The sequence below is a fragment of the Penaeus vannamei genome, chromosome 30, assembly GCF_042767895.1.
Source record: "Penaeus vannamei isolate JL-2024 chromosome 30, ASM4276789v1, whole genome shotgun sequence".
NCBI classification, from domain to species: domain Eukaryota; kingdom Metazoa; phylum Arthropoda; class Malacostraca; order Decapoda; family Penaeidae; genus Penaeus; species Penaeus vannamei.
In genome coordinates this window covers 12,528,563-12,538,562 of record NC_091578.1, presented here as the reverse complement: position 1 = coordinate 12,538,562, position 10,000 = coordinate 12,528,563, and the positions used below count along the sequence as shown (strand labels likewise).

The 10,000-nt window shown below is 42.1% G+C and overlaps 1 protein-coding gene across 6 annotated transcripts in view; it reads right to left on the bottom strand.

Annotated features, from left to right (window-relative positions):
- Window positions 1-10,000, bottom strand: part of LOC113819511 (prestin) — a 27,833-nt gene that overhangs the window by 251 nt on the left and 17,582 nt on the right. For 3 of the 6 annotated variants that reach the window (XM_070143069.1, XM_070143072.1, XM_027371736.2), the window contains exons 2-15: window positions 8,920-9,042; window positions 8,178-8,351; window positions 7,960-8,070; window positions 7,655-7,839; window positions 7,227-7,394; window positions 6,946-7,050; window positions 6,272-6,405; window positions 5,696-5,858; window positions 4,861-5,037; window positions 4,423-4,695; window positions 3,001-3,162; window positions 2,597-2,752; window positions 1,836-1,965; window positions 1-1,256 (exon numbers count right to left, since the gene is read on the bottom strand). The exon at window positions 1-1,256 is cut by the window's left edge and continues 251 nt beyond it. In XM_070143069.1, the coding sequence (XP_069999170.1) occupies window positions 1,090-1,256; window positions 1,836-1,965; window positions 2,597-2,752; window positions 3,001-3,162; window positions 4,423-4,695; window positions 4,861-5,037; window positions 5,696-5,858; window positions 6,272-6,405; window positions 6,946-7,050; window positions 7,227-7,394; window positions 7,655-7,839; window positions 7,960-8,070; window positions 8,178-8,351; window positions 8,920-9,042 (2,228 nt within the window). In that variant the 3' untranslated portion in view covers window positions 1-1,089. Of the gene's footprint in view, window positions 1,257-1,835; window positions 1,966-2,596; window positions 2,753-3,000; window positions 3,163-4,422; window positions 4,696-4,860; window positions 5,038-5,695; window positions 5,859-6,271; window positions 6,406-6,945; window positions 7,051-7,226; window positions 7,395-7,654; window positions 7,840-7,959; window positions 8,071-8,177; window positions 8,352-8,919; window positions 9,046-10,000 lie in introns of all 6 variants that reach the window. The other 3 variants (XM_070143068.1, XM_070143070.1, XM_070143073.1) reach the window with 2 other exon arrangements.

Genomic DNA, 10,000 nt, shown 5'->3' with positions numbered 1-10,000 from the left:
CACTACAAAAGCTAATGCAAGTTTCGCCTTCGTTGATATATATCTCCCTTGTAATTACTGTGTGGGTTACAGTCCAAAGCAATTTTGTTTACGTATTTCATATATGATGTATTGAATGCAAGAAAAGTAAACAATTTACTCTATACACCTGCTTATGCTATCATAAAACCAATTATCCTGTCATTTCTGGCATCTATCATCTACCAATCTCATACCCGACCGGCCAGACGTCATACCCGACCGGCTCCTTCACTACCACGTCATCGCTACGTCATACACTGCAAATCACTACAAATCAAGCAACTACAGGAAGACGAAGTTTGGTGTGGACAGCGCGTGCATGCGATGTGTGATTGCAGTGCAGTGTCTGTGTGCCCTGTGTTAAATAGGGGCTTATCACGATGGGGCAGATGCTGATCAGTCCCTTCATCGAGATAAGCCCCTGGTTAGACCCAGGGTAAAGAACAGTAACGGAGTATCCCTCCAAAGGGAAACCGCCTGAAGAGGAGTATATTTTAAGGCGAAACGCGGCGGCAATAGTCTTTCCTTTGAATCAGGTTTTGCTTCGAAAAATTTCTTTGGCAGCGAGCAGGAAAAAATAAAAGCATGTGAGATTGTGAGTGTCGACTTCGCCGCTGTGCCGGGCAAAGATCGGAAGCTATGGAAAATAGATAGTGCAGGGAGTGTAACGAATCACGTGAGAATGAATACTGAAATCGATAGAAAATGTGTAACTTTTATGATGGAATGGTAATAATGAGCATCCTTTACATGATTAAGAAATGCCCCACTGTAGATTTTGCATACATACATGTAAACATACACAGTATATACATAGGCCTACATACGTACATATATACATACATAAATATATACATACGTACATACATACATAACACAAGAAATATATAAACATTATATATATATATATATTCATTTATGCATTTATACATACATACCTACATAAATACACACCAAAATCTTTACACTTTCCAGATTCAACTAAGATGCAACTTCCTTTCACCTTGACGAACAAAACCTCAAAACTTCCTGAGAGACGGAACAGCGGTGGTTCCTGGTCCCGCCGCTTCAGAACCGCGTCACGCCGGCTTCCCTCGGCTCCGGGTTCTGGGCTGGCGAGGGCGTGGCGAAGGGGCGGGACAGGATCGTGACCGCGTCGTGGACCGAGTGGAACTGCCGCTCCTTCGGCAGGATGTCCAGCAGGGCGCATCGCTCCATTTGCTCCAGGACCTTTTCTGCGGGGAGGATGTTGGTGAGGTTATCTGTCTATCTATTTCTGTCTGTTTCTGTCTCTCTCTTTTATTCTCTTTCTCCTTTCTCTTTCTTTCCTCTTTCAATATCTATCTCATTCTCTCTCTCCCCCATTCACTTTCTCACTCTTTCTCTCTGTCTCTGTCTCTGTCTCTGTCTCTGTCTCTGTCTCTGCCTCTCTCTTGCTCTCGCTCTCTCTGTCTCTGTCTATCTCTCTCTCTCTCTCTCTCTGTCTCTCTCTCTCTCTCTCTCTCTCTCTCTCTCTCTCTCTCTCTCCTGCCATTTCTTTGTATCGATTTTCATATCCTTTTTGCACAAATTTCATTATTTGTGAATACATTGAACTACACCGCTATATTTTTTACCTGATGTAATTAACATGGAAGTATACAAGGATGGTATTTGCAATGATAATGATGATAATCATAACAATAATAATGATGGTACTTTTTGTCATTTTTAATATCATTATCATACTCATCGTCGTCGTCTTCGTCGCTGCCATCAGCATCATCAGTATCATCATTCTAAAAATGAACAATTGCAGCAATAAAAGCACTTACCAGAAGGAGCAGCGAGGCACAAGCTGACACTGGAAGCTTCGAGTTCTTTGTAGAGTTCCGCCAGCAGTTTCCCACCACTCGAGTCCACGAAACTCACGCAACTCATGTCCAGGATCAGCCACAGTGTGTCCTGAGGGAGTTTTGATATCAGTATCCTGTCGGCAATGGGTGAGGTAGGGAGGAAGGGACGGTGCGAGAGAAGGCGAGAGGAGGGAGGGGGATTTAGATAGATATGTCGGTAGAGAGAGAGGGGGGGAATGGGTATAGAAACTTTGTAACAAGCCAATTCATACCAAACTATTAAAAACATTGGTATATGCACATGCACACACACACACACATACACCATTTTACAGTATATAAGTGAAAAAATCAAAACAAGGCACTTCCCAAATATTTCATAGCAAGCCACTTTATAGCTAAACACTAATATATGTATGTTTGTACATATACACGCGCGCGCGCGTTATTATGTGTGTGTGTGTATTGGTAAGCCACCTTAAAGCAAGCCAGTTAAAACTATTTATGAAAAGCCACTTTTTAGCAAGCCAGGAAAACATCCTAACAAGCCACCTGAGACCAAGGCATAACAAGCCAATAAAAAAACAAGTAAATACTAATCATAAAGAGTAATTCTACTTAGCATAATAAAACTATGACAAACCACTTCAGAACAAGGTAGCGAATAAATAACAGAAGATAGTTTACCACAACCGCTTTAAAACAAGCCCGTAACATTCTCTAACAGCGAGCTTCCTCACCGGCACGAAGATGGTCGTTTCGCCAGCGGTCGTTCGCTGGTCGTCGCTGTCAAGAATCTCTCTCTTTTCGCCTTTTTTGGAATACTCTTCGAAATTGGCCTCCTGGTTATTCTCGCCCGATACGGACCCGTTACTTAGCATCGTTTCTACTGTCGCCTGCAGTAGGAAGCAGGGTTAGGCCGGACTTTTTTCAATCGTAAAGCAAGAAGATATCCATAATGCGCAATATGGAATTATATTTTCAGGAAATTATGAAAATGCCAATCTGAACTATAACTCAGATCACAAAAAAGTCCGCCAGTGACTTGAAGCATAGACCATCTACGTCAGCATCCAATTCAACTTCATACTTCAACCTCAACCAACTACTCCACCCGAAAAGAGTTCAACCAAGATAGAATTACCTTAAAGCTATTCCCCGGGACACTGTAAATACCCGGCTGTGTCGGAGGCCCAGATTCGCCCAGACCTGCCGCCTCAAGAAGGTCCTCCTTGACCTGGGCGGCGTTGGCGAAGTGGAGGGGCCCGTCGACCCTGAGGATCCTTATGCCGGCGACTTCCTGGGCCTGTGGGTGGAATGCGTGTTACTGGGGTTGTTTGTTTTCCTCGTTCCTGGTGTTTTGCAGTTACTGTGATGATGGTTCGTTTTAGTATGATCCTTAGTGATGGTGTTATCATGATTAATATCGGTGTTATAGCCATCTCCTTTCTTATGATTATCGGCATTATTTGTATTGTTACTGTTGTTATTGTTTTCATTATATTTACATGATTAAATGTACTCCTTAAGATCATTGGTTGTAGAAGTTGTAAGAATAGAATCATTGCCATCAGTGTTGCAATTGTCATATTTGTTATCATTTTTTATCAGAAACCATACCATAAGTATTACAAACCAATACATACTCGTACACTGCTGTTACCAATGTTCACATAATCTTATTTGTTACTATCAACAGTATAATTGCTATTACTATTATAGCTTATAATTATTATTTTGAATGTTTTATATTACCGTAGATGTCATCATTACTATTATGATTATCAATTCCACTAACATTTGACAATTGTTATCACTGCCATCATTAATATTCCTGATAACAGCAAAAAAAAAGACATACTTTAAAATACTAAAGATAATATTCTCTGAAGGTGATATCCGCTCTGGAAATCAAGGGTTTGAACATGATTTAATGTGATTATAATGAGTAGGATCTTTCACAATCCGATTGGGGATGAAACTGTGCTGTGGTAGTAGAAAATGAGGGGGAGATGATGGGGGCAGTAAGGGATAGAGAGAGAGAGAGAGAGACAGAGACAGAGACAGAGACAGAGACAGAGACAGAGACAGAGACAGAGACAGACAGACAGACAGACAGGCACAGAGCGAAAAAGAGAGAGGGGGAGGGGGGGGAGAAAAAGGGAGAGAGACAGACAGATAGAGGGAGACAGAGACAGACAGACACACACAGAATGAGCGAAACAGAGAGAGAGGGGGGGAGAAAAAGGGAGAGAGAGAGACAGACAGACAGAGGGAGACAGAGGCAGACAGACAGACAGAGGGAAATAGAGCCATACAGTCAGACACAGACAGAGAGAGAAAGGGTGGGGGAAGGGAGAGAGAGAGAGAGAGTGAGACACAGACACAGACAGAAACAGACAGACAGACACAGACAGAGCGAGAGAGAAAGAGAAAGAGAGAGGGGGGGAAAGGGAGAGAGAGACAGAGACAGTCAGGCAGAGAGGGAGTTGGCCAAAGAAAGAATGCAAAAGAGAGAAAGAGAAAGCAAAGCCCCGCCAACCATCCTTCCTCCAAACGAACTCACCGTCCCATATTTGTCACAGTCGAGATAGAGATCGGTTCCGGGTACGCGGCCCAGACGGCGCAGCGAGGAACTCTGGGACCGGGAGAGCAGCACCAGCACCGACACGCCGATGCCCACAAACAGCCCGAAGTCGATGCTGACGACGACGCAGGCGAGGAAGCTGGAGGCCCAGATGAGGGCGTCCAGCTTGGAGACAGACCACAGCGCCGCCAGCTCGTGGAACTGCATGAACATCCCCTTGAGGGACACCAGGACGATGGACGCCAAGACGCACTGGGGAGGGAAGAGAAGCAGTGAAGGGAGCGAAGCAAAGCAGACCTTAAAGCATGGAATGTAACAGGAACTCAAGTGGTAAAAGACTGAACAGAAAAACAAAAGTTAAAACACTGAACGCAACAACATATTACAACTTAAGTGAAAAAAAATCTAAACGCTTACGTGCGGCAGAGTCTCGAACAAGGGCCCGACAAAGAGTAGAATGAGGACAATAAAACCACAGGAGATGAGGGGCGTGATAAGCGTGACCCCGCCCACGCCCTCTTGGATGATGGAGCGGGACATGGAAGCAGCCACGGGGCCGTTGGAGAAGAAGCAGCCGAAGACGTTGCTCGCGCCCTGTGTGTCGTGTGAGAAAGGGACGTGTATGGAAAGAAGTATAAATGCCTATTGTATATTTCACAAAGCAATATATAAAATTGACGTATTTGCGGTAAATTTGAGAAAGACTAATCGAAACTTCTCAATCGCATCTCTTACTTTTGTTAGCTATTTCAAATGGAGTAAAGTAAAGAGAAAAGGATTTTATTCACAGTCATATACATATCAATTAGTTTCATTTACGTTTATATTCCCTTCACCGTCTCTACCCCTGTCTCCTTCTCCGCCTCTGAAATTAACCCTAACCGCGATAATAACAAAAATCAGCAAGAAGCCCTCGACGAGCGCTTACCTCCGCCAAGGCAGTACGATAAGGATAAGAATTCGTGCCAAAAAGTTGTCCCTATCGCACGATGCTAATAATGATAATAGTTACCCCTATTGCCTTGGCATTAAGGGTAACATGCAATCCTTCAAAAAAAACTCTGGACCCGGATCATGATCCGGATCACCACCAAAATTTAATGGCATCTAAATTAGGATGAGACACACCTCTGGTAGAAATCTGTTCATAGCATTTTAAGTTATCCTCCTGACCAACAAACTAACTAACAAACGCTACCAAAAGCATGACCTCCTTGGCGGAGGAAGAAAAACAATAATCTCTGAGCTCTACCTGGGCGTAGAGTTCCTGCGTGGCGTCGACAGCGTAGCCCTGTTTCTTGGCGAAGAGCTTGGCCATGGAGAAGGAAGTGGCGTAGCCCACGAGGCCGACGACGAACCCGGTCACCACGAGGCGGGGAAGCAGCTCCAGCGGCGGCACCGAAGGCGAGGGGAGGCTGTGGCGGGAGGGAGGTGTGCGTGAGGTGGAAGCAACGATTGCTTTTATCGCGTTTCGAGACTAATCAGGCAAAACCAATAATAGTAGTAGCAGCAGCAGCAGCAGCAGTAATGTTGATAATCGTAATAATGATAATAATCGTAAAAGCAATGATAAATATAGCGATAGTAATAATAATAATAACAGCAATAACAATAATAATAACAGCAATAACAATAATAATAACCAATAAAAATAATTAAAAAACAATAACGATAATAATATCAATAAAAATCATTAAAAAACAATAACGATAATAATATCAATAAAAATAATAAGAAATAAAAAAAACAATAATGTCAACATCAACACCAACAAAAACATCACCAAAACGACAACAAAGTCACAGCGCAACGGAAGCGGCGCCCTCACCCCGTAGGAATATCTCCAACGACGCGGACATCGTAGTTTCGGTGGAGATCGAGGGAGTAGGACGCCACCGTTCCCGCCACCACTGCCAGGAGCTCAATCGGGACGGGCAGGTTCGTCACTTTCTTCACCCGGGGCTAAAGGGGAACGGAAAGGGGGGGGGGCGTGAGTGAGTAAGTAGGTAGGTAAGTAAGTTTTATGTTTTATACGTTGGAATGTATATGGGTGTTTATTAATAAGATGATGATAGCAATAAAAAAAAAAAACTAGCGGTAGTTATAGTAGGTAATAGAAGTAGCAGGTGTCGCAATAATGATAATGACATTGATCATAATAACGGTAATAGCATTAATGATAATGAGGAGGACGACGACGACGATGATCATGAAAATGATAATAAAAAATAATAATGATGATGATAATGATAATGATTATAAGAATTACAATAACACAAATGATGATAGTAATAACAATAATGATAATAACAGCAATGGTAATGACGATCATGATGACTGAAAATAACGATAATGATAACAATAAGAATAAGAATAATAATAATGATAATAATAGTGATTATAGCAATGGTAATGACAATGTTAATAATAATAACAATAACAATAAGAATAACAACAATAATGATAATATGACATATGATGATATGACCTTGCGACGCTTACCTTGATGAGTTCATTATTAATTATGAGAACGATCATTGTAATGGCTGACACTATCATGACAGTGACGTTCGCTGACAGCAGCTGATCGATGACATCCACGTACGTCTGGAAGCAATACAAGAGTGTATTTAACTATCAATACCGCATTTCTTTGCACTTGCACCCACAGCAATTTCTCACGTCTTTTTCTCTTAATTTCAGTACCAAATTAGAATTAACTCATCAACAGCAATGACTCAAAACTTCTTTTATTCTTCATTTTAGGGATGTGTTGAACTTACATAGATTATACTGAATGGCCCGTTATGTCGAGGTACAGAGATACCGAGGAGGGACTTGACCTGTGACGTGAGGACCTGGAAGGCCAGCCCCGTCGTGAAGCCTGAGATGAGCATGTCTGACAGGAACCTTCCGAGGACCTCACCCAGTTGCAGCAGACCGAACGCTATCTGTCGGTGATGGAAGAAACTGAGTCTCGAGTCGGGTTTGTGTGAGTTTATTGCCGTTTAAGATTTGAGAAGATTTTTTAAAATTCAATAAAAAATGTGGTTTAATATCAACACACGCACGTTATTGTGTTTCCGGTCAACTACCTTTGTCTATGAACGAAAAAAGAAATAGCATGTATTCCACTTGTAGTTCCAAAGGCTTTTAGTTATTCGACCCGACCCCCCCTCCTCCCCCGAAAGCCTTCATCCAGGACACCCACCTGCCAAACCCCGACAACCAGAGACAGTGCAGAGGCGACCTGTATCGGAGTGTAGGTCACAGCTGTTCCATTGACGCTGTCCTGAAGGGGGCTTACGTCACGAGGGCCCTGTGGAGCTTCTTCGGCGCTTGAGGAGAGGTCCCCCACCGCCTGCACCATCACCATGCTCACAATGGCGGACGATCCTAAGGTGCATCAGTAAGGAATATTATTTCTGATACAAAGTTCGTTTCTCTAATTCATCAACAAAAGACATAATTTCGCAAAACACACCATTAAGAGTCAAGACAGTTGCCCGAGCTTACCCATGGAGATATGAGGAGACGTGCCTAATACCACGTACATCAGAACAGGGAAGAAGGCCATGTACAGGCCTACGACAGGTGGGAGACCTCCCAGGAGCGCGTATGCCATTCCTAAATGATAAATATAAATCCTACAGGTTATCTTCCTCCTCTATCTTAGATTATCACTTAATATTAATAATATTTTATTAATATTTGAGACTGCACGAGAATCTCACCTTGCGGGATGTGCATGATGGCTACGGTCGTGCCTGAAACAACATCTCCAACGAAGCTTGTGCGGAAATTATAGCGCGGGAGCCAGGAAAGGATGGGCAGCTTGGTTGTCACGGCGCCCCACGCGCGGCCGCGGTCGCACTCTCGCACACGATCTGATAACGTTTCGCACAAACCTGTACAAAGATATGGGTAAGATAACCGTAAAAGGATTTCTCATAACGGGGCAAAATTACAACGTCACCAAGTAGCAACGTCGCTTCCGAACCCCTTTGTGGGATTGCACACAGCTATCGAATACGATTTTCCCTTTTGTTGAGAAAGAACAGGTTTCGAAGCATTTTTCTGTTACAAGATTGTTTTTAAATGTTTGATTTGACATATTGAGAGTATTTGACAGAAGAGAAAAGAATGTAATTCCCAAATTATTTTATAGGAAAATCCCTTTAACTTGCACACTTGTTTATCTCGACAATGATAACTGCGTTTATCATTTTCTTTATTTTGGTTATAAGATCTCTAAGTGTTTCCAATCCGTGCTTGTCCAATCGTTTTAATTAGAAAACTGCATTTAGTTTCAAGAATTCTCGACTATTGAGACCCCAACATAGAATTATCCAAACCTAAACACAACCTTTGATACTGAAATAGAACCCAAACCTATAACAATTAACCCATTCCTGAGACAGGTGGACAGCTTATAACTGTAAATCCAGAACACAGATCACTATCAGCCCGACCTACTTCGCTTCTCCCCGGGGTTGTAATCGTAGGTGTGGTCCCTCTTGGTCACCGTGAGGGCAGGCCGCACCACGTGAAGTTCCTCTGGCGGATCGCAGGCCATTGTCACGTCTTCGAAAGAAGTTGCTGCTGGAAAAAAAAGAGAAGAAACTGAATATGACATTCTCTCTTTCAGTTTATATTCATATGAGAAGGGAAAAAAAACTATATATGAAGAAATAAGAAAAAAATGCGTATGTCCTTAATGACAAAGAAGTAGAGGTACCCAATCCCTTCTCTGAATACCGAAGGGCTTTTATTGTTTATCGGTGGTTACCATGACAACGAGGATGTCTCGGATGCCGTTCTTTCAAGATCATCGGGTTCTGCATCTAACAATAGTCTGCTTCAGTTATATAATTCATTACAATACAAATAAACTGCAATACCCTTTAGTCGTCACTCACTCCATGCGTCACTCCACAGATGTGTGTGGTTACGGACTGCCTGTTCTATCCTTCTGAAATTCGAAAAAATCCGAATCCCGAAGTGTGTCTCGTCTCAAAAGCTTCGGATAAAGAGATGTCGCGTCTGTATTTTCTTTCCTCGGTGATTAAAACCAAATCGTTATCTTCCTTAAACATTCCATGATATATCAGAGCTAATTAGACATTCTGAGAATATGTTTTATTTTAAGAAATTTTATATAAAAAAGAGCGTTCGTGTAGAAAAAAAACTCGCGGATTTTCTTTTCCCTTTCTTTGCATCCACCACGTAAAAATAAAGAATATACACTTTAATACCATTTTATAATTTTATTGCCTCTTATCTATTATTGCTAAGAAATTATTTTAAAAAATAATGCTGGAGGGTGAGCGTAGCCACGATGCTGAATGTTGAAGATACACGATTATTCTTAGCAACAAAGAAGTGATTCGTTATTACTGACAAACCAACTAATAAGTATGATAAAAAGTATTGGAAGATGTATATTTCAACAATACAATACATATAGTTTTTCATTTCTTTTACATAGTGTCTTGTAAATCACAATGTCTGCAGGCAAGGTTTGACAGCAACATGTATAGTCTGAAGGCAACGTTCA